The 26,331-nt window shown below is 34.8% G+C and overlaps 5 protein-coding genes, 1 non-coding gene and 3 pseudogenes across 8 annotated transcripts; all 9 read left to right on the forward strand.

The window, feature by feature from the left end:
• The first annotated feature begins 3,179 nt into the window (after nt 1-3,179).
• Nucleotides 3,180-5,002, forward strand: LOC120199145 (probable stress-associated endoplasmic reticulum protein). Its single transcript, XM_039200356.1, has 3 exons — nt 3,180-3,369; nt 4,228-4,384; nt 4,823-5,002. Exons 1-3 carry the CDS (start codon nt 3,367-3,369, stop codon nt 4,867-4,869), a joined length of 207 nt encoding a protein of 68 aa, XP_039056287.1. The 5' UTR covers nt 3,180-3,366; the 3' UTR covers nt 4,870-5,002.
• A 237-nt stretch (nt 5,003-5,239) lies between these two features.
• On the forward strand, nt 5,240-6,147 carry LOC120199054 (annotated as a pseudogene).
• A 3,167-nt stretch (nt 6,148-9,314) lies between these two features.
• Nucleotides 9,315-9,852, forward strand: LOC120129749. Its single transcript, XM_039149702.1, has one exon. It carries the CDS (start codon nt 9,403-9,405, stop codon nt 9,697-9,699), a length of 297 nt encoding a protein of 98 aa, XP_039005633.1. The 5' UTR covers nt 9,315-9,402; the 3' UTR covers nt 9,700-9,852.
• Nucleotides 9,853-15,041: 5,189 nt separating this feature from the next.
• LOC120199234 (F-box protein At1g67340-like) lies at nt 15,042-16,620 on the forward strand. The gene is made up of 3 exons (XM_039200408.1): nt 15,042-15,346; nt 15,428-15,590; nt 15,683-16,620. The coding sequence occupies exons 1-3, from the start codon at nt 15,102-15,104 to the stop codon at nt 16,436-16,438; spliced, it is 1,164 nt and encodes a 387-aa protein (XP_039056339.1). The 5' UTR covers nt 15,042-15,101; the 3' UTR covers nt 16,439-16,620.
• A 2,462-nt stretch (nt 16,621-19,082) lies between these two features.
• LOC120199334 (60S ribosomal protein L17-2-like) lies at nt 19,083-20,809 on the forward strand. Of its 2 annotated transcripts, XM_039200467.1 has the most exons (6): nt 19,083-19,200; nt 19,308-19,344; nt 19,449-19,489; nt 20,086-20,419; nt 20,498-20,565; nt 20,718-20,809. In XM_039200467.1, exons 1-6 carry the CDS (start codon nt 19,198-19,200, stop codon nt 20,772-20,774), a joined length of 540 nt encoding a protein of 179 aa, XP_039056398.1. In that variant the 5' UTR covers nt 19,083-19,197; the 3' UTR covers nt 20,775-20,809. The 2 variants fall into 2 exon arrangements, with proteins under 2 accessions (XP_039056398.1, XP_039056439.1); XM_039200508.1 differs by lacking the exons at nt 19,083-19,200; nt 19,308-19,344; nt 19,449-19,489 and adding an exon at nt 19,785-19,963.
• On the forward strand, nt 19,793-19,933 carry LOC120216428 (annotated as a pseudogene).
• Nucleotides 20,009-22,741, forward strand: LOC120199494 (probable signal peptidase complex subunit 1). Of its 2 annotated transcripts, none has more exons than XM_039200632.1 (2): nt 20,009-20,012; nt 22,266-22,741. In XM_039200632.1, exon 2 carries the CDS (start codon nt 22,266-22,268, stop codon nt 22,539-22,541), a length of 276 nt encoding a protein of 91 aa, XP_039056563.1. In that variant the 5' UTR covers nt 20,009-20,012; the 3' UTR covers nt 22,542-22,741. The 2 variants fall into 2 exon arrangements, with proteins under 2 accessions (XP_039056563.1, XP_039056510.1); XM_039200579.1 differs by lacking the exon at nt 20,009-20,012 and adding an exon at nt 21,549-21,631.
• An 815-nt stretch (nt 22,742-23,556) lies between these two features.
• On the forward strand, nt 23,557-24,741 carry LOC120199652 (annotated as a pseudogene).
• Nucleotides 24,742-25,371: 630 nt separating this feature from the next.
• On the forward strand, nt 25,372-25,444 carry TRNAK-CUU. Its single transcript has one exon. It is a non-coding gene; the product is annotated as a tRNA-Lys (tRNA).
• The last annotated feature ends 887 nt before the right edge of the window (nt 25,445-26,331 follow it).

The following is a 26,331-nucleotide window of genomic DNA, read 5'->3' on the forward strand; positions in this document are numbered from 1 at the left end:
CTTTCATGTGTAAATCATGGTTGACGATCAGTTTAACGTGTAAAAAGAACTACGCCTTGTAGACTGTATAAAAAAATATATAAAGTGCACGTATTTCCTATAATGAAACTCATCATGACAGGAGATGAACTTGGAATGTGCAGATAATGACGGCCAACAACACGTGGCACTCATCCGACACTGAAAAAAAGAAGTGCCTTTTTCTTTTTATCTCTCCTTTTCACACATGGTTGACAATCAGCACCATGGCTGGTGCAGAAAGCACTTGCAGCAGTTTGGTCATGGTAGTCGCGATATGCAGGCCAAGCAAATGGTAGTTTCAATCATTGTTGTTCCGGTAAAAGAAAACAAAAGGAAAGTGACACAAAGAAGAAGACATCAATCTCCCTATCAAAATTATTTCATGCAACAAGTGATCAAGTTCATTGGTGAGGATATTACAAAAGCTCCACTCTTTTTCTTTATAGAAATATTCGTATCAAATACATATTTTTTGGGTATAACTTTTTAAACATATATACGATATACATATTCATATTCGTATTCGACACATAACAAAATCCGAATAACATAGTTTGTAATTCTGAGAGCAATAGAATTGGACAGGAGTGGAGATATCTTTATGCACGTTCACCCTACTTTTGCATGTTTGCTAAACATAATTTAGCATGCATAATTCTTTAGGGACATATCTAATAAATATTAAGTATATATATGTTTGTGTGTGTGAATATATCAAATATACAAAAGATAGACAAAATATTTAAGAGTTAAAAGAGTAATTTTAAAAGGCGAGAAAGAAAGAACGAGTAATGCATTTACCAAAATTGTCCTGATTCATGACTCAGTAATCGGATTTTAGCATCTTATTTGTAAGTGCAAACGTGCTTGCCTGATGGGGTCATGAGCTATACTAGCAAACATTGTGTGCAGCACCCATTTCCTAATCCAATCTAACATTCTCATCATTGACCACCGTAGTATACCTACGGATAAAGTTAACTAGACCAGCTCACCTCAAATAATGAGGCTACTCAATGATGCATCGTACGTAATATCTGACAAATTCAAATTATTGAAGGGGAAAAATGATACATGCCGGTTCCAGGTGCTCATGTTTGTAAAAAAGAATGGGAGTCATCAACTTTATCTTAAACGTCTCCATTTCTTGTCAAATGCAGTTTTTCATAAGATACTCATACAGGGCTTAGAATTACAAGAGGAAATATATATATATAAACTGTAAAAAAATTGAAAAAATAGAGTATCTAATTCAAGTATCCAAACATAGAGCATTGCGCATTAACATGCTAAAAGACAAATGCTTCTTAAATGAAAATCTCAATAGATATAATCAAAGAAGGAATTATATCAGCAATTTAAATGATGAAAACTTCAATTTGAAGAATGAAGAAACTAAATTACAAAGCTTCAATGGGATGAGTTAAAAGCTTTTAACTCGTACAAAGAGATAATTGCTTCATGCTAGATGGATGACATATGATAAAGTGATCCCAGGTTTTCAATTGCATACATATGCAATTCATGAGCTGAATTGAGCTTCTAGAGAAAGCTATCAAGACATGTATTCACCACTATCAAATTATGACAACATGTACCCAACCTCCTTTTCCTTTGGATATGCTCCAACTCTTCATTTCTTTAAAATATTTGTATTCGACATTTATATTCAACATCTATTGTAATTTTTGTATTAAAATATGATCTTTCAAAAACTCGACAATTATAATATATATATATATATATATATCATCATATATTTTCATATCTGACACTTAATAATCGAGTTCAAACAATATAGAAAGTTTCTTAACCTCAAAGCAGCAACACATAATGCAATGATAGAGGGTCCTAGCCCATATCATTTCATTTATCTATAACAATCAACATCTTTAGTGTTCTTCCAGTAAATCAAACATCAATTGCCAACCCTCCCAATCAAAAGCTCCAATTATAAGACCCTTAATAAAAAAAAATTATAAGACCCAACCGACCTTTTTATCACGAAGAAAAGTAATAATGATTGAAATGTCATCAACTATGAAGAAAAGCACTCAAGATCGACAACAAATTATGTATTTCGCTAATTTGAAGTTACTCCTTCCCCAGACTTATTATTAAGGCAATGAAAAAAAAGAACACTAAATTGAACTCCAAAACGATGAAACTCACACCATAAAATGGGCTACTTAAAATACATCAACAAAATCTAAAAATACGAAAGAATAAAACCAGGTGGGTGTTTTAACAATGAGCATAAGAAGCAACGTATTGTTTTAAAAATTCAAATCTAAAAGCCGAAAAATAATACCCATTGTAAAAGGAGACGGAAATGGACAAAGAGAGAGGAGACGGTTATTCACCTGAAGAACGGTGGCTTCCATTAATCTTGAGCTTGATAGACTAACACGACTCGCTATTCGGGCAGTTCATTTGAAGATCAGAGAAGATATTCATTATCATTGTGTCGGCTCCTGAGGCCCAAGAATTTTGGGTTTGATCGGCTTTAGGAACATGATTTTTCTACGGGCTTTATCGACAAAAGTGGAAGACCAAACATTAACGAAAGATCGCTCGCTCACTCGATCAATCCATTTACTTAACTACGTCAAAGTATAAAACTTCGATGTGGAAAAAGAAATAGAATTTGATAGAATGTAGAAGAAATACAATTTGGATGAGTTTTATGGTCAATTAAGAAAAATATGGATGGATTTTATATGATTTAGTTAACGAAGAAAATGGAGGAAAGAAGAAATGAATGAGTTTTATGCGTTTTCGTTTAATGTATAAAATTAGTTCAACGCCCCGATGATCAAATCGACAGAATCCTCTTGAACATTATCGAATTTTTTAACAGAAATTAATATATAAATCTTTATTTAATGAAAATATATTATATTATTTTGAATAATTAATTTATTAATAATTTATAAAAACATAATTAAACTTTATAAATATACATTTTTCATTTTTTTCTATCAAGAAAAAACTCTAAATATAACTAAAATAATAAGAAGCAACCACTAATTTACAATACCGACAAATCGTTATATAAGGATAAAGTAAGTGATTAAAATATTATTGTTTTTAATTTGTTGATCAAAAGTAAACACTTATGAAATGAAAGTGACTATTATGGAATTTTACCCATTTATTATTTCTGGTATATAAAAGGCGGATGAATTCGTTTGTCATTTCCTTTTATGAATTTGGGAGATTTTTCGCGAGAAAACTAGAGAAGAAAATCTTGCTCGCTGGGGGAAATAATTAATATATCATCTGAAATTTTCTTACACTTTCTTTTCCTGCAATCTTCTCCGACTACCTGAACTCTTCGTCACCATGGTAATTTTTTGTTTTTCCTCTTCTTTTTCGAAACTGTAAATTTGTTTGATGATCATCGGCTATCGATTTTCACAATTCTCTTTTATGAATTCTTTTTTCCCGTTAATCTGCTTGTACCTGAAACGATCTGATCTATATATGTGTGTGCGCGCGCGCGTTTCGATTGTAGATCTCAATTTAGCTAATTGATATGAGTAATATTTTATATCTAGGCGTTCATACTTCATAATATGCGAATAATTTAGCTCCACGAACCTTTATTTAGCTTCTTTTTTAATGCAAATTTTAATCGCATTATATCCTGAAGTAGTAGTACCTTTCATCAATGTATCATCTATTTAGAACTCTTGACGTGATCCAACTGCATATGGTTTGAAATTAATGTTTGAATGCTCCTTTTTTTTATTTATTCATAATTCTCTTTCTTTTCAGAGTTCAAAAAAGATAACTCTCTAAATGAGATATGATTTTTTTTATCCAATGTGAATTGCGATGAACCTTGATTTGTTTCAATTATATCTATGATTTTGTTTAAAAATTATACATATGAAATTTTGGTTTTGATAAAAATACCAATAAGTTTAAATAGATATATGTGTATATTCAATAGTGATATGTCAAATTGAATCAAAACCAAAGTATCAAAATTTCCTATTAAATTACGCCTTGATTTAAAATTCATGTATAATTTGTGATTTATCTCAAAATTTAAAAACTACTGTTTTTCTGCTGTATCGAATGCTAAAATTATCACCAAAACACATTTATCCTTTCTATGATAGCAAACGAAATGCTTTAAACTTTTTAGGGAAAAAAGATTATCCATTTGCATGGTGTCCTTTTTTCTTATATGTGCAGACTACATCAAGGCGCCTTGCAGAGAGGAAGGTGGAGAAATTCCAGAAGAACATAACAAAGAGAGGAGCTGTGCCCGAAATGACCACAAAAAAAGGGAAGGACTATCCTGTGGGACCTGTACTGCTTGGGTTCATCGTGTTCGTCGTCATTGGATCATGTAAGATTATCGATAGCTAATCCTTTAATGATCATATTTCCCTTATTTGTCCCACGGTGACTTTTTAAAATATCAAATGCAAGGCTTGAGTTTTGCCATAATATGGTCAGAGTGTCATTGGTTTTGCAAATAGAATTTACATGGTGTACTGTGTCTATGCTTATGCCTTTTTATGTTTTTTTCCTCTAGTAAATAGTCTATATAGCAATTACATCCCCACCAGGTATATATATTTGACAGTGAAAACATTTTGCCTATCCTAGAAGATCTCTTAGTCTCCGATATGAGTAGATGTCGGACAGAGTTCCAAGGATCTTTGGAGGTTATATCTTCGTATATGTTGAACACGAGTGTACAATGCATTTACCTTGAAAAATGAAAAGTCGGGATAACATAAAATTTTACTGCAAATTTTCTTTTTTTCATTCTTCATAACAGCTCTCTTCCAGATTATCAGGACTGCAACCAGCGGAGGCTTTGCATAAGCCTGCATAAACCCGTTTTAGGAAATTGCAGAGGAAACTCTCTCTCCATGGTTTTTTCTTTTCAATTTGGTTATGTAGGAAACATTTGATACATTTAGAATTTGAATAAGACCTCACGTTCTTGTCTCTGTTATATTTTATATCTTATTTTTTATTTTAATATTTCACTTCTGAATAAGATCTGTTTAATATTGTCTTCAAAAAGTGTTATAAACTTTTTATTTTAAAATATATTTTTTCTTCTTCTTGCCTGGTCCGCTTATTCCATAACCCTACTCTTATTCTCCATCTTCTATATAACAAGAATAAGTCAAAATTTAAATCCATAATTTCTTCTTCTTTTCTTCATTTAATCAGATTATTGGGTAAGTGAAACAAAGGGAGAATGAACAGGGAAGATACTGTTAAAAATCGCATTCCCTAACCGATAGGAGATGGATTTTCCCTCTAGTCATCGCCGGAGCTATACTAACCTCGAGTTTCATAAAAGCAGCCGACTACTCTCTGCTATGCTCCGTCGCCATCTCCCGATCATCATCTCAAGCAGTTGCTGAAAACTCTGCCACGCAGATCCAACTCGAAGCCATCATCCACTACGCCACATCACGAATCGTGCCGCAGCAGAACTTCGGGGAGATCTCCGTTACGATAGACGTCCTCAAGAAGCGTTCTCCTTGTAATTTCCTCGTCTTCGGACTCGGATACGATTCCTTGATGTGGGCTTCGCTCAATCCGAATGGGAAAACTGTTTTGCCTCGAAGAGGATCCGAAATGAGGCCAGACGGTGCTCAAAGACGCGCCCAACCTCCACGCGCACCCTTTCAAGTACCGTACGCAGCTCATGGAAGCCGACCGTTTGCTCTCCCATTACCGTTCGGAGCCGAGCTGTTTCCCGTCGAAAGCTTACTTAAGCGGCAAGGACAAGTGTAAGCTTGCCTTGACGGGGTTTCCCGATGAGTTCTACGACACGGAGTGTGATTTAATAATGATCGATGCGCCGCGTGGGTATTTCCCTGAGGCGCCCGGTAGAATGGCAGCGATTTTCTCGGCGGCCGTCATGGCGAGGAACCGGAAAGGTCCAGGCGTGACGCACGTGTTGTTGCACGACGTTGATCGGAAGATAGAGAAGACTTTCGCCGAGGAGTTTTTGTGTAGAAAATACTTGGTGAAGAGCGTCGGTAGACTTTGGCATTTCGAGATTCCGTCCGCCGCTGACACGAGCAACCACGATGGCGCTCAGTTTTGCTAAATAATAGCATATTACTTTAAAATGAAAAGATGAATCTCCGTTGATGGAGTGGCATGTTCGTGTTTGACCCCTAATAGTCTGTTCCCTGCCTATAAACAAATGTTGGATCATTGACGTATATTAAACAAGGGCATATATTGGAACAAAATACATGCCATATATTGTGAATAAAAAGAAAATAAAAGAAAAATGAGAATAAAATACATGCCATATATTGTGGATGCCAAATGTTATAAACGTGACGTGAGTACCATTTATATTGGAAGAACATAATCGATTTTCCAAAATAGACCGGCCGTTTTCATTTATTTGAGCTGGAGGCTGTTATTTGTTTCACATCTTTCAGATTTCATTATTCAAAAAGACAAACGGGGGTTCTTCAGCACATGCCGAAATAGAAAACGTTTTGTATTCAATGGCGTTTTCCGCTCATAATAGTTGAGGGTTGATAATATGTTTTTTAAAGATGAATATGGAATTTTTATTGCCAAAACAAATCACTAACTGTACAAAACAGACAAACCTCTATACATTCATACCCCAGGCAGCACAGCCAGATCTGGTCAAACAACCCATCTTGCACGACTTTATACTAGCAAACTTCAAAACTATCATTTCCTTCCACCGACTCAAAAGCACATCCACTGACAACTGTCGGTCCTGAAATGATCCTCATCCATGACTGGGCGAAACAAATAGGCAAGAGCAGTCTTTCCCCTCGCATTGCAGCAAGCCCGACTTAGTTCATGATCCCAATCCATGGCTGGCCTCCTAACATTGCAAGCCAATAAAATACTTGGCCACACCTGCCTAGAGTAAACACATCCAAAGAACAAATGTTCTCGAGTTTCAAGCTCATTTAAACATAAAACACACATATCGTCAATGTTCAAACCGAACGAAATTAATCGACTCTTAGTAGGAAGCCTATCAACTATCACCATCTAAAAGAGAATCTAATTCTTCGGAATGTGGCCCGAGTGCCATACTAATATGTCCCAAACAACTCAAACACCTTGTGGTCGGATGCTCATCCAAATATCCGCCACTGACGTCGAAGAACCCAAAAGAGTATCCCCCAATACAGCGGCCTTGCTACGAAGTTGCAGCAAGCAACTCCACACCCAGCCACCATCCGGAGTGCCTCTAACTTGACAAAAAGACGTTCCCTTTAGCACATTTTGGTGAATCCAAGCGATCCAGATCGATCCCTCGTTAAGCAAGAGCCTCCTAATCAAATAAATCAAACAAACTTGGTTCCAACTCCTTATGTCTTTGAGACCCAAACCACCTTCCCTTTAGGTCGGCAAATCATCGACCAACTCACTGTAGCACCCTTTATTGGCTTATCCTCACCCTTCCAAAAGAGTCGCATACAAAACTGATTAATTCTATCAAGGACCGCACATGGAAAAACCTGTTGCTTGCTACAGTAAGCCTGAATACCAAATATAACAGACTTCCCGCATATAACAATTGTCCAGCCTTCCAGCTTTGCAAACACTTAGTGATCTTATCAATAAGAGGGCTACAATCACTAACTGAAAGTCTCCTAGAGACAAGAAGGATGCCAAGATAACGAACCGAAAGCGTGCCATGCTTAATGCCCGTAGCGTTGCAAATAGCATCCAACACACCGATTCAATGTCAGAAGAGAAAATTTTAGATTTCTTGGAATTAAGTCTCAAACCTGAAAACTTATAATACAACAACAAGACTCTCCAAATGCCATAGACCAAAACCAAGTCCCCCTAGAGAAAACTAACAAATCGTTCGCAAAACGAAGATTCGTAATCCGGAGCCTATGACATTTTGGGTGAAAACGAAAGATCCCGTGATCTGCAGCTCGGTCTAATAATCAAGATAGCACATTCATCGAAATAACAAAAAGATAGGGAGAAAGAGGATCACCCTGCCTCACCCCTTTCGCTTCTCTATAGAACTCCACTAAGCCACTGTTTAAAACAATGGAGAAGCTTAGAGAATCCAACCTATCATTACCCCGGAAAGCCAACACCCTCAAAACAAAGTCCCAATCGAGAGAGTCAAACACCTTTGTAAGTCAATCTTGATAGAACATCTCGACGAAAGAGAAGGCCGAGCTCCCCGGCCATAAGGGTGTTATCAACAATACTTCTACTTGGAATGAAGGCACTCTGACTAAAAGACACAGAAGTAGGCAGGACACTCTTCATCCTATTGACAATGATGCGCGAAACACAAATGTAAACAACATTGCAGCAAGAAATAGGCGGGAAGTCCTTTGTATGACAAGGATTAGGCACCTTAGGCACAAGAACCACCATAGTCGCATTAAAGGTCGGGAGAAGCTTAGAATGCTCAAAGAAAAATAGAACAGCGTCAATAATTATATGTTTTTTATATTTTTAAATTGAGTTTTTAATATTTTTATATGATCTAATCATTTTATTCTTAAAGTGATTAATCTTTGAATTAATGTTAAAAATCAGATTAATATTTTATTTTTATTTAATAAAATTAAAAGTTATTGTTAATTAAACATAAAATTAAATAAATTTGAAATTAGATATTAAAATTTTGTTAAATTTATTTCAAAAAATATAAATAATTAAAAAGGGAAAAGATCCAACGTCTAGTGCCATAATATAAATATATTACTATTACATAACATAAATATTAAATTTATTGATACCTGGAGACGTACGCAAACTTTACTTTCAATGGTAAAAAAGAGATCGGTGGAAAGAATAATCTTTTTGGACACATAACGTTAACAAAAAATATTTTTTTTCATATAATATCTTAATTCTTTAGGTGATTTTTTATTAGAAAATAATGACTCCTGATATCTTATATGAAAAAAATATTTTTTTCTCAAAACATTATCTAACCAATTTTATCATATATAGATTTATAGATTTAAAATTAACTATTATAAATAAAAACTGAAAATTAAAATGTATTTACATATAATTCATATATAATAGAAAATAAATTAAGAATAAAAAATTATATATATAACCCTAATTTTGTATGACTGAAAGAAGAGAAGAGAAGAGAAATAAGCAACGTCACCCAGTCCGCAAGGCCCAAAGCATAGCCGTCGACACGGTCAAAATAAAAACAAAAGTTAAATAAAATAAAATAAAATCAATTTCGGCTACTCAGTACCGTCAAAGCTCAGAAATAAATACGTGTACAATTCCTTCACCATTTCTTTCATATGTACTCTCTCCAACAACTCAAAGATCTCCCTCTCATCTTTCTCTTATTTTTCTGAATTTTTCTCTCCAATTCCATCTATGGGTCCGATCGTTTTGACTCAGATGGCAACCGGTTTGGGCGTGTTGGCCGGAGCCGTGATTGTCAAATCGGTTATGGACCAGAAACCCATGGCCGGACCGTTTCAGAGATGCGCCACTTGCAACGGCACGGGACTCGTTTCGTGTATTTGTTCTCGCTGGTCGGATGGCGATGTCGGCTGTAGGACTTGCTCGGGATCGGGTCGAAGGGCTTGCAGCAGTTGCGGTGGATCAGGTACGGGCCGCCCTATTCCGGCCCAATTATCTGTCCGTCAACCGACGAACCGAAGCTCCTGATATCGAGATTCCGGCTCTCCTTACTATAATTTTACATAATTTTCTTTTTAGAAATTTAATTATGTCATATAATGGTGATGGGAATGTTGTGAACTCATAATCTTGTATTAAAATGACTTCTTATAACAGTTTACAAAGTAAAACTTTAGCTTACGTGCATCATTTCCTTCCTGCAAATTAACAGGTAATTGTTCAACTTTCAATCTGCCTATATCCATCGAATGAAATACGAATAACTCCTCGTCTTCTCTTTGAAATAAATAACTTTTTGGTCTTATCTGTACTTGAAATCATGCACCAAACAACTGCCTATATCCACTCGATTCGACCGGATTGTTTTCTTTTAATGAATTCGGGTTGGGTTAATTTCTTTCCAGGGGAAGATAAGGTTAAACTTTAGTTTAGAGTAAAAAATTTATGATTTAATATAATATTATAAATATCGTCATACATATATATATATATAAATAAATATAAAAAATATCATATTTCTTATATATAAAAATTCTCCATCATTTAATATTTAAAGTTTATATATATTATATATCTTTTAGCATTAAGTATTTATACACTCCTACATGTATAATATTCGACTGCAAAAATCATAAAGATCGTTTGGTTTGTAATTATTTTTTATTTTGGGTAAATTTTATTTTAGTGTCTATTTTGGTAGCATTGCAAAATTGGACAAGAATAGGAAACGTATTGGTCCAACAGAGATTTAGAGATATTTTAATATTTAATAATCTAATCATTAGGTTAATACATTTTTTAGTCATTTATAGTTAATACCAAAGGAGACATCTGGCATTGACTATTAATAAGGAATCCGAGTCATTTGTTCACGTAATAATATTTTGTTGGTTGAGTCATCTGAGTCATTTGTTCAAGTAATAATATTTTGATGGTTGAGTCAACGGATTAAGCTTTGTATTTTGTATTGCAACATAACAAGGCATGGAGGGCGGCGCAGACCAACGACTTGCTTTAAGTAATGCGAATAATGATTAATGCATCAATCATTCCCAAATATGTTGAATTACAATATTATAATCGTTATGTTCAAAATCGTGATGATTTTTTGATCAAGTAAAGAGTGAAGGAAAGCATGTGGAAAGGAGCTTTTGTGTTTCTGAGTTGTGACCGAGTCAAGACAGAGTCCAAGTCCATATGACCATAAATGAAGGAAGTTTCTTCCCTAGTTTTTTCGTGACTCAGTAAGCCGGTCAGGTTGACCAAATTCTCACCACGTTTTTGAAACAGAGCCCACCCGGTACCCTACATTGGTGCCGGTGGAGGAGGAGTGCTTCCCGGGACCAAAGAGATCGACCACCGGACGCACTAGAATCGTTCGTCATTCGTCCGGTTTCGTGTACTTCCATACTGACCTAAGTTACCCCTGAGGAAGGAAGCCTGTTCCCCCCCCCCCCACTGATCCACCCTTCTGGGAACTGTAAACATTGTCTTAACACATCATAACCTGATCGACTGAGCTATTTTCTTGGTGTGCTTGTTCAATTAAAATATCCGGAAGAAAATATATTACAAGTTCCAACTCAAGAATTTCAGAATATTAGTGCGTTGAATTGTTAATAAACGTACCCTGCTTTATTGGTCATGCCCCAATCTCTTGAACCGAAAGAGTCCGTATTATACGCCTTAAAGCAGAAGGATAAATAACAAATTTTATCATTCTATTTTATTTTCACTCTTATTTTTGCCACTAAAGCTTATAAGTTTTCAATTTACTCATCAAACTTCTAATTTACTTTCATTTTAATCACGAAAGTTTAAAATTTATTAATCTACTCATCAAACTTTCGAGTTACTCTTTTTTGGTCACTTGGGTAGTTGGGTGTTAAATCATAAAGGAAACATGAAAGTCAAGTGTGGCGATGCAACCTACTTTTAATTGACATGGAATTTACGTGTCAGCCATGTCAGTTTTCCTTTTTTATCCTTTTTCTCCAAAGATAATTTTTTTTACAATTCTATCCCTGTGTGATGCCAGCACTGAAGTTACATTATTCTAACCACTTAAGATATTTATGAAATCGTCTCATTATCTCCTATTGTTTTATCAGTTTAGATTTTACCGAATTCACTTTAAAACGCATAAAAACCCAATCCTAAAACTAAAACTCATGAAACCCTAAATTACTCTTATATATAATGTCTATAATTCAATCAACAAATAAACAATATATACAACTCGCTTTTTCTTTCTCTATCTCCTCACCATTGGGATCTTGGACAAGATGTTTTGTCATCGAGAAATCTAAAGGATTTTCAAACTAAGGGGTTTTTTCAGCAACAAAAAATTGGCGTCATTTTATCATTTTTAAAAGAAAAATGTCTAGTCATAATGTAATCAAATGTTTATAGTGAAGTGATCAAAACAGAAATAAATAAAAAACAAATGATTAAATTGAAAAATTTTATACTTTTGTGATTAAGATAAGAGCAAGAAGAAAGTTGATTGATAAAAAAATTGTAATTTACCCAAAGCAGAAATATCAGCATGCCACCAGTGCACCAACTTGGTTCTTATCTAATATCTTTACATCTTTAGCCAAAATCAAAACCCTCCAATTGAAATGCAGATAAAGCTAAGGCCCACAACCACATAATCTGCATCTCCTTCAAGCAATGCCTCCCCATACTATTCCTCTTTCGTCCCACAAAATCCCTCAAATTTGAACCCCACAAGGTTAAAAGCACTGACGTTTGGTAGGCTTACCAGCATACAAGTGGCCAGCGTTTTTCCCCTCTGGTCGACGAGCAGGTTTTCACATGGGATGGCTGACCCCACAACATTATGTTCGACGTGTAAATACATATTTTTAAGGAAGAAAACGTGATTATTCAGCAATAATAATAACCCAAAATGTAATTGCTAATTTGTTTTCAGATCTACCAACACCACCAAAGCATACTCAAATATAGTATTAAATTGTGGTTACAACGCAATAACGAAACAATTGTATTTAATATTTTTAAGGTTTCGCGATAACGCAACTGCATCTGCATTTAATACTATGAACTCCCATTCTAAAAGGAGCATGGCTTAGTTCCATGCCCCCTCTTTTTACTTAAAGGTTGAACGCAACCATGTGCTGGCTGTTATCGCTTAGAGACACGACGGGAAGGAGCTAGGATAAAAAAGCCATGCCGCCTCTCTTCTTTTCTTGACGGTCTCTGTAATAAAATTTTAAAAAATAAATATAGAATAAAAAAGCAGCTAGGAATACGATGGGAAGGAGCATTGAGCAGTCATGGAGAAGAAAAGTTGATTCAGAGAAACTACATGAAACAGTGGAGAGAGTTGGCAGTGAGGCGTGTGAGGTGGCGTGTGAAAGTCAATCTATTTGTGAATTCAGATGATGCAATAATTATAATAAAGAAGACCGGTCAAACATCTGGTCCGACCTCTGTCACGTGTTTCCATGAACCCTCCCCATGTCTGGTTACATCACACGGCTCTTGCAGACGTGTGTTTGTTACATCATTACGTGTGCTTGGAATACTATGCCGAACAGATATGATAAAAAAAGGTCAAATACGCATATTCAACCGATTCGAATAAAAATTAAAGTGAAATTAACAACAACAAAAATTAAAACCTTTATAACACACGTAAATGAAATTTAAAAGTTTTTATTAATATAATAATGTAAAATGATGTTTGTAATATTATTGTTGTTTAAATGTGTTTATAATTAATACCATTCGTTGTTTTAAAGAATCTGGTGTGAATTTAAATGTTGGTTGGTTAAAGAACCGTGGTGGATATTGTCTTCATATCTCCTAGTAAATGGAAACGAAGCGAATTTAGCTTGAAACATACTCAACCAGAAGTCCACGTGGGTAAGAGCCCCATCACGTGGTTGCGCGCGCATGCATGCAAAAGAATCACCCCTTCTTTTAGGGTTTTGTTTCATTTTCATGGTGCACATGGCAGCATAATTACTGCCATGAATTTCCACCAGACGCTACCGATGGAAGTTCATAGAAGAACATTTACTAACAAATGACAAAAAACGTTCGTTAGTTGCAGCTGATCTTATCAGCCTCTTCAATGGATAAAGCTCCCACCCAGGCCGGTCCTGATATTTTAAGGGTCTTAGGTAAAATAAAAAATAAGGGCCCCTAAAAAAATAACTTGGGCCCCTAATGTATAGTAGAGCATGGGTGAAGTTTTGATCTGTTCAATTATAGTGTTTCACGTGGGAAAAACATGGTCAAAAATGGGTTTTGAATAAAAAAATTATATGGGTAGTTTAATATTAACTCTCCACATAGAGAATGTCTAGAACTGTCGGTATAAGGTCTGAGATATATATTTTGAGGTAATATTAAACTTTAAAACAATTTAAAAATGGGCTCCCAACAAACATGGGTCCTAGGCGGTCGAACCCCTCGCCTACTCTCAGGGCCGGGCCTGCTCCCACCGTTTCTCAACTACTCCTCGAGGATTTCATTTAGGCCAGCGACATGAAAAATAAAATAAAAACATGAAACCAAACAACATATGATACTCAAAAATACAAAACATTTCATTTTTATAATACTTGCATATAGTGTATGCGATTTAATTTCAAATAAAAATAAAATTATATTTTTAATTAATAATTTAATTTTCAACATGAAAAGTAGATATACTGTACATGTCCACTAAAATAAGTGGTGTGAACATTTGTTGTTCTAACTGAGCAGATAAGTTTATTATAATCGTGGAACCACTAACCCGAGTTTTATACTTAACGAGTAGCCGAATTTCCACACCCGCAAACAAAGAGCGTGAGAATCAATCCCCAAACAATAGCCCAAAATGGTCTGCGGTGTTCACGCGCCGGAACCACGTTGATTCTCATATAAATAATCCTTTCAGCAAAACTGAATAACAGAAAAATAACCATAGTTTTTTTTACTACAACAAATTTAACTGCTTTCAAAACAAACCCACAACTCCATAACCATATTTTTTACCTGAACCAAACAATTAGTAGTAAAAAAAACAACAAATGAGACGTCTTTTTTACCTTTCTTCAAGCTCATATAAAAGCCAAACGGACAAACCAAGGAATTAAGTAAAAAAAAAAGTGCTCAGCCTCAGTGTCCTTGATATTCCCAGTAAAATCATTAAAACCGACGACGAGATTAAATATAGGGTCCAGTCGACTGCATTTGACCGAATCACAGCAGAAACTGTTCATAAAATATTTATTTTCAAATTTAATTTTAAATATTATATCTCATTTCGGTTTTGTCGTTGTTCTTGTTTGTTTATGCTCCTTTTGTTATATATATAAGGGTCTCAGTTCCCCCCCCCCCCATTTTCTCTCGTTTATCTATCGAGTTTTTGAGCCACTGAGATTCGAGATAAAGGGATAGAGAGAGAAATGAGAACGAGGAGTGGGGTTTGTTACCCTAGAGCCGATGTCTGTGTGGAAATGAGAACAGTTGTTAAGACCAGGGATTTAGCCGGTGATTCTATGGGTTGCCGGAAACGGCGAAGGTTATCCTCGGAGATTGCCGGAAAGAGAGATTTGTTCGATGTTTTGCCAGATGATATCGTCGTTTCTATATTCTCTAAACTCGGCTCCACCGCCCGTTGCCCTTCCGATTTCATTAACGTTTTGAATACGTACGTAGACGTTCATGGCCTTTTTGGTTCTCTCAAGTTTTTTTTTTGGGTGTTTCTAATTTTTTTATTTGGCGAAAACAGATGCAAGAGATTTAATAGTCTAGCACTCAATTCTGTGGTGTTATCTAAGGCATCACCGGAAATATTTGCCGTTGAAGCCAGAAACTGGTCTGAGTCAGCTCACAGGTTCTTGAAGACTTGCGCCGATGTCGGAAATGTTGAAGCTTGTTACACGCTCGGAATGGTGTGTTGACTCGGGTTCTCAGAATACTATTAATTGCTAATTAAGTTAGAACATTCCGTAACGAGTTTGCTGTTTTAATGTTTTGTTTTTAGATTCGGTTCTACTGTTTACAAAATCGAGGGAGTGGAGCCTCTCTTATGGCTAAAGCGGCAATTAATTCTCACGCGCCGGCGCTGTACTCCTTAGCTGTGATTCAGTTTAACGGCAGCGGCGGTACTAAAGACGATAAGGACCTTAGAGCCGGTGTGGCTTTGTGCTCCCGGGCTGCTTTTCTCGGCCACATCGACGCCCTACGTGAGCTCGGCCACTGTCTGCAGGATGGGTATGGCGTCCAGCAAAACATCGCCGAGGGACGTCGGTTTCTCGTCCAAGCCAACGCCCGTGAGCTAGCTGCTGTTTTATCATCGGCAGAGGCTTCGAACTTAAACACGCACTCTTGGCTCACGTGGAACCCGTACCCAATCCCGCAAGCCAGCCACCGACAGCCGGCCTTGCCGGGATGCCCATTGCTGAGTGATTTCGGATGCAATGTGCCGGTGCCGAAGGCGCATACGGCTAGCAGGTTTTTAGCGGAGTGGTTCGACGCTCGAGGCGGGATGCCCCGTGCGGGTTTGAGGCTATGCTCGCACGTCAGTTGTGGGAGGCCGGAGACAAGGAAGCACGAGTTTCGTCGGTGTTCGGTTTGCGGGGCTGTGAATTACTGCTCACGCGCTTGTCAGGCTCTTGATTGGAAGCTCCGCCACAAAGCCGAGTGTGCGCCGGTAGAACGGTGGCTCGTTGAAGAAGCTGATGGTGGCGACGGTAACGATGCTATCGACGGAAATGATGACGTCATTGCCGGAAGTTAAAAACGGAATTTATTGTTTCAATACCGTAAAATACGAAGAACAAAAAACAATTCCTGATGGTCGTTGGAAGTTGAAACGACGGAGTTTTCTTTCCCTTAATTAGGCTGTAGGTTAGAGTTGAGTTTAAACCGTCCGATATTAAATCTCAATTTAATTTTGAGATTCGAAATTGGAGGTTTTTATTTTATTGTATTGTATTATAGAGTAAAATTTGGTCGGAAAAAATTCAATATTTGATCCTTTCTGGGAGTTTAATTTCATTTTCTTTTATACTTATTTTTGAGTAAAATATTATTAAATTATATTTAATTAATTGTTCTGATTATTATATTTTTAAAAATTATAAAATAATATTTAAATTATTATAAAATAATCATTAATTTTTATTAAATTATAATAAAGTTATTTTAAATATAGTTAATTATAATATAATAAATATTACATCTATTAATTTTTTATTTTATTTTTTTTATAATATTATAACTATCATTTTAAATAAATTTAATAACTATTTTATGATCATAATATGTTTTATCTTATTTTATATTATAGTTTTAGCTTTCGATGCGGGTTTGGAAATTGCATAGTTTTGAAGGCTGGTTCCTTTAAATCAAATGGTCGCATACTTACCTTGAAAATTGTTAATTTTAACTTCAGACACATATAATCATGTGTTTTGATTATCAAAGTCTGTCCACACTCTTAAATGGGGTATTTTTTAAACATTGTTTCTAAAAAAACATTATCACACTTATTTAAAGTTTAAATAACAAATATATACTTTCAAAAATATCAATCGAATTATAATGAACAAATTTAACTGAAAAGAAAAAAAAATATTATATTTATGAAGATTGACTTTTAAATATTTTTTTATCTCTTAAAATCTTTTATTAGCTTACATTTTTTTAAAATTTAATTTTCTAACTAAATGGGTTACGTGATGTGTCAAAACAAAATTCAAAGTACCTGATTATCGGACCTACATAACTTATTAATTTACAAATAATTATAATGATCTTACGACTAACATATATTAAAAATCTATATAAATGTTCCAATTGAGATTGAAAAAAGAATAAATTATCTGTAATTGATCAATTCTCTTCCTCGTGATAATTCATTCTTTTTCCTTACTAATCGTTTTTAAAATTATCATGTATTTTAATTTTTTATTAAAAATATGTTTTCACCCTCTTGAAATTTTATAAGTTCCTCCACTCCTGAAATTTTAAAAATTTGTCTCTTAACATAAAATTCAAGATCCATCCTTAAATACAATATTATTCAATTAATATTTTTAAAAGTAATATATGTAAATATATTTAAGTGTAGTTTAAGTCATGTAAAACCTTCTCAATGATGAGAATAGTTAAACCCTTAATATTTTTGTAAAGAAATCATAAATTTTATTCACAAAATAGAGAATATTTTAAATTGCAATAAAAATTTATAATCATAATCGTAAATTAAGTATATAATTAAGACAATTTCATATAATCATTGAAACAAACTAGCAATTTAAGATCACATAAGGACTATACAAGGAAATATTAAAATCTAACCAATAAAACTCGAATAAAGATAGATACAAACATATCTGATGCATCAACAAACGAACCACAAAATGTGATCAAACTACTGAAAGACTACCGACAAACTACAAATCAGACTCAAGTGACTTGAAAAGCTATCCACAAACGTATAACAGGTATCCAAATACAATTTGAGGGTCCAGAGCATAGAATATCAATAATATAACAAACATGTTTTATCTTGATTAGTCGTGACGATGTCAAATCAATCATTAGAAAAAGATAAGTGAAATTAACAATCAAATGATCGAAAAACGTATCAAAAGGCTGAAGAAAATATATCATAAAAGTAGAGGAAAACATGTCATACAGACAGACTTATTGAAAAAAAAATAAAGATGTAATATAAGAAAATAAAATGAAAATAAATAATACCGACAGTCGACAGCTAACATTAAAATTAATGTCGCCTCAAATCAACAAAGACAAAAAAAAAATGAACGGCTACCGATGAAAGAAAACTTTTTTATATGAATACTATTATAGTTAAACCCTTAATTTTATAGACGAGTAAACCTAATAAAAATAATTTCGATCACGAATAAACCTAATAAAAAAATTGATCCAAGATGATGTACATACGCTCTTAATATTAATCTTTCCAAAATTTAAACCTTGTTCGAATACATGAAGAAGAAGTCCACCGTCACTCCTTCCAACATCTTATTAACAGTTTTAAAAATATTAATTTTGTTAAATAATAAATGACACTTTTTAAAACAATTTTTTTTTTATAAAAATTTAGTCTTATTTCATTATTTTTACAAGTAAATGAACTAATTTGATTTGTTTAATAGTAGCGATATCTATTTAAAAGCTGATGGACTAATTTGAAAAAATCCCTATAATAGAGAGACCTATTATAGAGTTTCACCTAATGAACTGCTATATAACGTTTCTTGTTCAAAGAAGAATCTAAAGCCCTGGGCCTAAAATCAAAGAGTTTGGGTTGGATCCTTTCTTTTCTATTCATTTCCCTATAAAAATACCCAAATCCAAACCCTAAGTTGTAAAAAGTAGGCCACTTTAAAACCCTAAAGGACTGGAATCCATACGAAGTGTTAGGTCGTGCAGCCCCGTTGGCCGCTCTTTTACTTCAACTGCTTGGCGGACATCAAAACAACGGCACCTTAGGCAGCGGAAGCAGCAACCAAATCAGCAGCCATGGTACTGCTTTTGCTCCATTCGCTTCTACAATTCATATTTTAAAGTTTACTTTATTGTTCTTTATATTTATAACAATGAAATCGATTTTATTTGGAATCGTTTTTCAGGTGAAGTATTCGAAGGAGCCTGATAACCCCACCAAGTGTAAGAGCCCACTCTTTACTTTATTCTGGAGAATTTCCCTTTAAATTTTGAATCCCAGTATTTTGGTTTAACAACCGGTGATGTTTATTGTTGGTTTCATGCAGCCTGCAAAGCAAGGGGATCAGATCTTAGGGTTCATTTTAAGGTATTACATCAGAATCGGATATACTTTAATTTGCTACTTGATGTGAACTTCTGGGTATTGATTTGAGTGTTTATGAGATCCAGTAGATAATCGTGTGACACTGATAAATATAGATTAGCTTGGAACTATAGCTTTCTTGGAAGAACGTATACAGTTACTGTTATCATAGTTAAATTGAATGCTGCTGTGAAACTTATCGCGTAATTTTTGTAAAATGTTCATTTCTTATTGAGGGAGAATATTGGATTGATGTCGTTTTTTGCTATACTTATTTTGTCTCGTTATTTTGCGTTTTAAACCTGAAGTAAAACAAAAGTTCTTGTTGCCTTTTGTGAATGAGATTCTTATGAACTTCAGGGAAATTTGCTTGCATTGTTATTGGGTGAACCTCTAGACTTTCTTGGTGAATGAATGATTGAAGGTTCAGTAAATGATGCCAAATCTTCCAATTGTTTAGAAGGAACTTGTTTTCGGATTAGTTATGACATGGGAATGGGTTCTTATGGTATCGGTTTCATTCCATGTTACCCATCTTGTGCTATCCTCGCTTGCTTGTGGTAACTAATGAGTCTTATTTGGTGTTGCTGTTTCTATAGAACACGAGGGAGACGGCTTTTGCTATAAGAAAGTTGCCTTTGGTTAAGGCCAAGAGGTATTTGGAGGATGTTATGGCCCACAAGCAGGCCATACCTTTCCGACGCTTTTGTCGTGGTGTCGGACGTACAGCTCAGGCAAAGAACAGGCATTCCAATGGACAAGGTCGTTGGCCTGTAAAATCTGCCAAATTCATCCTTGATTTGCTGAAGAACGCTGAGAGCAATGCTGAGGTTAAGGGTTTGGATGTCGATGCACTCTATATTTCTCATATCCAAGTAAACCAGGCTCAGAAACAGAGGCGTAGAACCTACCGTGCTCATGGAAGAATCAACCGTACGTATTTGAACCATGCACTTAATTGTTGCCTAGAATCCATTTTGTTTTCTCATATTAATATGTTCTTTTTGCCAGCCTACACGTCTTCTCCTTGTCACATTGAGTTGATTTTGTCTGAGAAGGAAGAGCCTGTCAAGAAAGAGGTAATTTAACTAATCATACTCTTCTCAAGCGCAGTATATCCGACATCCACACGATAGTCCGAATAACGTAGATTAAATTTAAATTTCTTTAAAGAATGGAAACTCGACGTTTGTTTTGTTATTAAATTGATAAAATCTTTGTTTCCTTTCAGCCCGAAACTCAATTGGCAGCAAGCAAGTCCAAGAAGTCCAGTGGTGCATCCTCTTGAGTCTAAAAGTTGGCATATTTTAGCGAGTGAATGAGAGTTGATTTGATACATCTTTCTTTTGAGGATGCTTTTTGTATTTTTCAAAATAGAACGAGTTCTTATCTATATGTATTGGACGGTTTTGCTTATTTTAAAGCCATATTTAGTCTTAATTTTATCTCAGATTTTTCTTGGACATCTTTGTGTAATCTTTTAAATGATTTCTATTTGTCTTACCCTTTTCCATATCGCACTGTTAATGATCGAAAATTTATGCACATAAAATACTAAATAAATTAAAACGAAAAGATTTTCTTACGTTATAATGATTGATCAACTGAACAGTTTACCTTTTCTTCCCAAGGATGAAGCAAAGTTAAGTTCACGAATTTGTATTTGTAATTATAACAAAAATTTAAGATTATATCACACAATCAACTGCAAATTATAAAATGTTTATATATAAAATAATGTTGTGACACGGAAGTTGTTCTCAATTTGACGTTGGGGTAGCCTACTATCCTACCTCCCCTTATCCCATTATATATGGGAATAAGAGTCGGCTAATTTGATTTATTTTGTGACACGGCTTATATATATATATATATATATTTAACAGTTATATTTAATTAATTTAAGATTTTTTATCACCGAATTAATTAATTTAAGATGCAATTACGTTATTCATAATTTGATCCAACGGCTATCGCATCCATTCTTGTTTTGGATCGTGTCGTGGGGCCATGAATTATCGTCTGTTCCCAATATATTAAAAATCTGCAATTTCATTATTCATTTACACTTTCCTTTCTTCCCCGTTGCCGACTTTCACTTTCAGGCATCTTCTCGCTGTCTTGGCTTCCTCGCTTCACTATCCTGTAAGTTTCACTCTTTTTGCTCTCTCATTCGATAATAAAATTGAAATTATAGGGTTTATACTTTCTAACTGATTCACTCCTTTAAATTTTCTGATTTGGTTATGTTTTTGCTTGTGGATCGAAATTTTAAAATTACGAGGAAAATAAAGGAAACCTGTTATAGCCTTAATATTTTTTCCATCAGATTTTAATTCTTGATTTCCTATCTTCTGATTGTGAGTTTCAATGATTGCGTTGAACATATTTTATTCCTTTCAGTTTTCTCGATAACCAATCATCTTCTAGGGTTTTGGGTTATCGATCTTTTCTTCCAAATCACAATCAATGTTCTCTAGTGTTTACCAAAAATGGAACTTAGAGGAATCGATTTGGGTATCGGATTCATGTGTACAGAAAATTTTGCATATAATAGGTATAGATGCCTGCTGTAGTAGCAGAATCGGAAATAAAAGAAGTAAAAAGATTTATGTCATATGTCTCCATTGGAAAAGCTCAAAAAACTAAATCATTAGAAGTTTTACTGGGGGCTAGTCATAATGTTGGATGAGCTTCTAGTTATACTTTTTTTAAACTTTTTAGGGATTGTTTTTGTGGTTACCTAGAGTTTGGCTTATGTTGTTGAATTGAACTGTAGATGGATTGGCAAGGACAAAAGTTAGCGGAGCAGATAATGCAGATAATGTTGTTGGTGTCTGCCGTGATTTCATTCGTTGCAGGTTATGTGTTGGGATCGTTTCAGATGATGATGATCATATATGCGGGTGGCGTGACTCTCACCGCATTGATTACGGTTCCGAATTGGCCTTTCTTCAATCGCCACCCGCTCAATTGGTTGGATCCCATTGAAGCTGAGAAGCATCCCAAGCCACAGGTGGCTGGGAGTTCGAAAAAGAAAGGCAGCAAGAAGTAAGGTAGTTTAATTTGATCTTAGCACCATTTGAGTTTGCTAGGGGACTGAATCGATGTTTTCTTCTTTTATCTGCTTTGAAGGATACAATAATCTACTTGATTTCCCTGAATTTTTTTTGAACTATGAAACAATTAATGGAACAGTTATTATTCTTGAAGGATTCAATAACCGGGTATTATAGATGCTTATCATGGGGACAATGCTTTCAATTCAGCTTATTTTATTCACATCATGATTTGAATTCTTGACTTTAATTAAGGACTTAACATTCAATTGATGGTAGATTTACTTGAAAGCAATACAGGCTAATTAGTGTATTGCAATTTTCTTTGAAACTTCATCGTGGAATCTCTTTTTGGAGGGTTCCGAAACTGAGAGAGTCAAGCCATAGCTTGTATTCGAATCCCCGAATCATTATCTCATATCTGTCTAAAGAAGTTTTATATAGATTTAAGTCCATTGGATGAATGAAAATTGGTTACGATAAACACAAGTATGCTTTAACCTATTTCCTTTTGAAATTTATTTGCAAGCAGAAATAATATATATATTAAAAGAATTGACATGAATAAAAAACTGACCGATTAAATTTTGACCTGAATTGAAAATCGATCTATCTAGTAATGGTTTGACCCAAAAATCGATTGATATGATATTGGTCATGTTTGATATATGACTCGATTCAATTTATCATGGGTTAGAATTAAGTTCAAATCAAATTATATGGTTGGCATCAAAATTGAACTGAATACCATTTAAATTTAAAATCATCTAATCTAAAATGATTTAATTAAAATCTGATTAAAACGATGTGATTATCACAATTCAATGTATAAATTTTTTATGATTATCGGACATGAAGAGTTTTAGACAAAAATGATGATAATAATGCCTTAATTTAGGAACCAAACAGCAGCATCATAGGTGTCTTTAGTAGTCGTTATCCAATAAGAAAGTTGTCTCTTATAACACGACAGGCATCCTTCTACATATTCGAACAATACGCTTGCTGTATATTTTGTTTTGTTTATACATAAAAATCCAGAAAGAAAAATGACTGGTTTCGAGAGAGGAAACAAGAAAACCAAAGGATCTAATGAGTGTCTCACTTCCCTGGTTAACTTCGAAGGTATCCCATTGCTTCCCGGGCTTCCAGATGATGTGGCCAATTACTGCCTTGCTCTCGTTCCTCGTTCGTGCTTCCCCACCATGGGCGGCGAATGCAAGACGTGGAGATCGTTCATTCAAAGCAATGAATTCTTACGGGAGCGAACGTTGGCAGGTGTGCTTGAAGACTGGCTTTATGTTTTGACTATGGATTCCCAAGGAAATGATAGGCTGCGGTGCGAGGTTTTTGATCATTTGGGACATAAACGTCAGCTTGTTCGACCCATGCCTGGGCCTGCAAAACTGGGATTTGGGGTAACTGTCGTTAACGGAAAACTTCTTTGCATGGCAGGCTTCTCAGTCATCAATGGAGTGTCTTCGGCTTCCCCAGATGTTTACCAATATGATCCTTGCCTCAACAGGTTTGTTTATAAACCCTAATTATGAAAAAATTTATATTAGATTAAAATTTGAGCCAATATCTAATTGCAGATGGAGTAAGTTAGCAGACTTAAATGTTGCTCGTGGCGATTTTGCATGGTTTATGTCGTTGGAGTACGGGATTGAAGGTAAAGGTCTCTCCATCGTAGAGGTGTACGACCCTGAAACAGGTAAATGGACTCTTACCGAGAGCCTCCGTCGACCACGGTGGGGCTGCTTTGCATGCGGATTGAATGGGAAACTTTACGTCTTGGGTGGAAGGTCGAGCTTCACAATCGGACACTCAAGGTACGTCGATGTTTACGACCCTGGGAAGCGCCACTGGTGTGAACGGTTGTGTCATGGTCACCATCCATGCGGTGGTGGAGAAGAAGCTTTTCTGCATAGAATGGGGGAACCAGCGGAAGGTGGCGATATTTGACCCGGATAACGGTTCCTGGAAGAGGGTTCGGGTTCCGGTGACAGGGAGTACAAGTATAGGGTCCGATTGGGGAACAAGGTTGGGAAACTTGTACTTTTCTCGGCTGAGGGTGATCAAACACTGGTGTATGATCCGAATGCAACACCGGATTAAGAATGACGGACTAATATAAAGCCTTCGGGTTTATGCCTATGCAGTGTGACAATCAAAGCTTGAATGTGTATATATATATATATATATATATATATATATATATTACATCTTAAATTACTAGAATGAAACATGTAGATTAGGCAATGATTCTCAAGTTAAGAAACTTAGCAATGCGGAAGTGAAAAATAATAAATTTTTTTCTCAATAAAATAAGGAAATTTTCACCACCGTTGATACCGAAGATATTTCAATATCATATTTCAATTTATATTTTTTAATTCAATTAAATACTTTAGTTTAGATTATGTTATATAACTTTTTTTAAAATTATAGAATAAATATATTTTATAGAATAAACTCATTGAAATATAAAAAAATGAAAATGAAAATTATAATTTTAACTCTATTTTTATAAAAAAAAGTCATTTTAAAAAAAAATTTGCGTTTAAATTAAAAAAGTTACATTCTAAACATAATTTTTTTAAAGAAAAATTATATACTCAATATTAATTCTGACTGTAAACACACACTTTCTAACAACAATATTAAACCAAACTCCATAATTTACTTTTTTATACAAGAAAAGCTAGTGCAAAATCTACGTCTAATACTCGTGATAGGTTATTTTCAAATGGAGGAGAAGAGGTAGTGTAGTTCTGCAAGGTGTGATCAACTTGGTGTAGTGGAGCTCAGAACAATTGAGAAGCTGCCCGTCTAGCTCAGTTGGTAGAGCGCAAGGCTCTTAACCTTGTGGTCGTGGGTTCGAGCCCCACGGTGGGCGAAATTTTTTACTTTCCCGATTTATTAATTTTTACGATCTACCAACGCTTCTTCTTACCACAGATACTACTCTTTCATCTTTTATTATCATCTTTTCTTTCGCACCAATTTACCTTTCGACTCTCTCTCTTTTGAATTGTAAATATCAAATTGATTATTGATTTAAGGTTACCATCTGTATTTCAAGAATTTCTCTCAAGGAAGACACTTTCTAATTGTAGTGGTAACTTACTAATCAAATGCACTGATAATATCCCAATTACTGCGACTTCTTTTATCTTTTGGGAGCTGAGATTGAAGAGGGTGAGAGGTGGATGTGAACTAAGGAATTGGAATTAGGAAATCAAAATGCTAATCTCTCAATTTCTTTGCTTTTCAATTGATCATTTTCCGGTTTTGCATTAATTTCATTTATTATATTTGATCATTTGAGGGATATTTTGCTTCGATTAGGTGCTCACAATGAGATCTTTGATTGCAGACATTGTCATAATGAGGCAAAGGCACGGCCTTGAAGAAGTTAATATTAGCATGGCTTCTTCATTTGTTTATACTTCACTTATCATTCTCTCTGTTGTTCTTTGAGATCTTTTAGAAACTCAGAAGTCCACATAATTTTTCATATAATTTCACATGTTTTGAAAATCATGTTGTTTGTGTTCCATTGAAGATTGATCTTGATTTTTTAGTTCACGAGTTGTTTAATTTATTTTGGTTCAAAAGTTCGTATATCTATGTGAGTTGAATGCTTCAAAAGTTCGTGTACCCATTGACCCTTTATAACCAACCCTCTTGTAACTATGAACTCAAAATTCAATAAAACAAAATGTGTGGAAATGGCCAAAAGAACATGTGAAAAGCATCCATTCTTGGAACATTCTTATTTCT

The sequence above is a fragment of the Hibiscus syriacus genome, unplaced genomic scaffold, assembly GCF_006381635.1.
Source record: "Hibiscus syriacus cultivar Baekdansim isolate YM2019G1 unplaced genomic scaffold, ASM638163v2 tig00000002_pilon, whole genome shotgun sequence".
NCBI classification, from domain to species: domain Eukaryota; kingdom Viridiplantae; phylum Streptophyta; class Magnoliopsida; order Malvales; family Malvaceae; genus Hibiscus; species Hibiscus syriacus.

Coding starts and splice junctions, on each gene's coding strand:
- LOC120199145 (XM_039200356.1), top strand. Junction 4,385..4,822: donor GTTCGTCGTCATTGGATCAT/GTAAGATTATCG, acceptor TCTTCATAACAG/CTCTCTTCCAGATTATCAGG.
- LOC120129749 (XM_039149702.1), top strand. CDS start 9,403: ATGGGTCCGATCGTTTTGACTCAGATGGCAACCGGTTTGGGCGTGTTG.
- LOC120199234 (XM_039200408.1), top strand. CDS start 15,102: ATGAGAACGAGGAGTGGGGTTTGTTACCCTAGAGCCGATGTCTGTGTG. Junction 15,347..15,427: donor TTCATTAACGTTTTGAATAC/GTACGTAGACGT, acceptor TGGCGAAAACAG/ATGCAAGAGATTTAATAGTC. Junction 15,591..15,682: donor CTTGTTACACGCTCGGAATG/GTGTGTTGACTC, acceptor TTTTGTTTTTAG/ATTCGGTTCTACTGTTTACA.
- LOC120199334 (XM_039200467.1), top strand. Junction 19,345..19,448: donor GCCTGATAACCCCACCAAGT/GTAAGAGCCCAC, acceptor GGTTTCATGCAG/CCTGCAAAGCAAGGGGATCA. Junction 19,490..20,085: donor ATCTTAGGGTTCATTTTAAG/GTATTACATCAG, acceptor CTGTTTCTATAG/AACACGAGGGAGACGGCTTT.
- LOC120199494 (XM_039200632.1), top strand. CDS start 22,266: ATGGATTGGCAAGGACAAAAGTTAGCGGAGCAGATAATGCAGATAATG.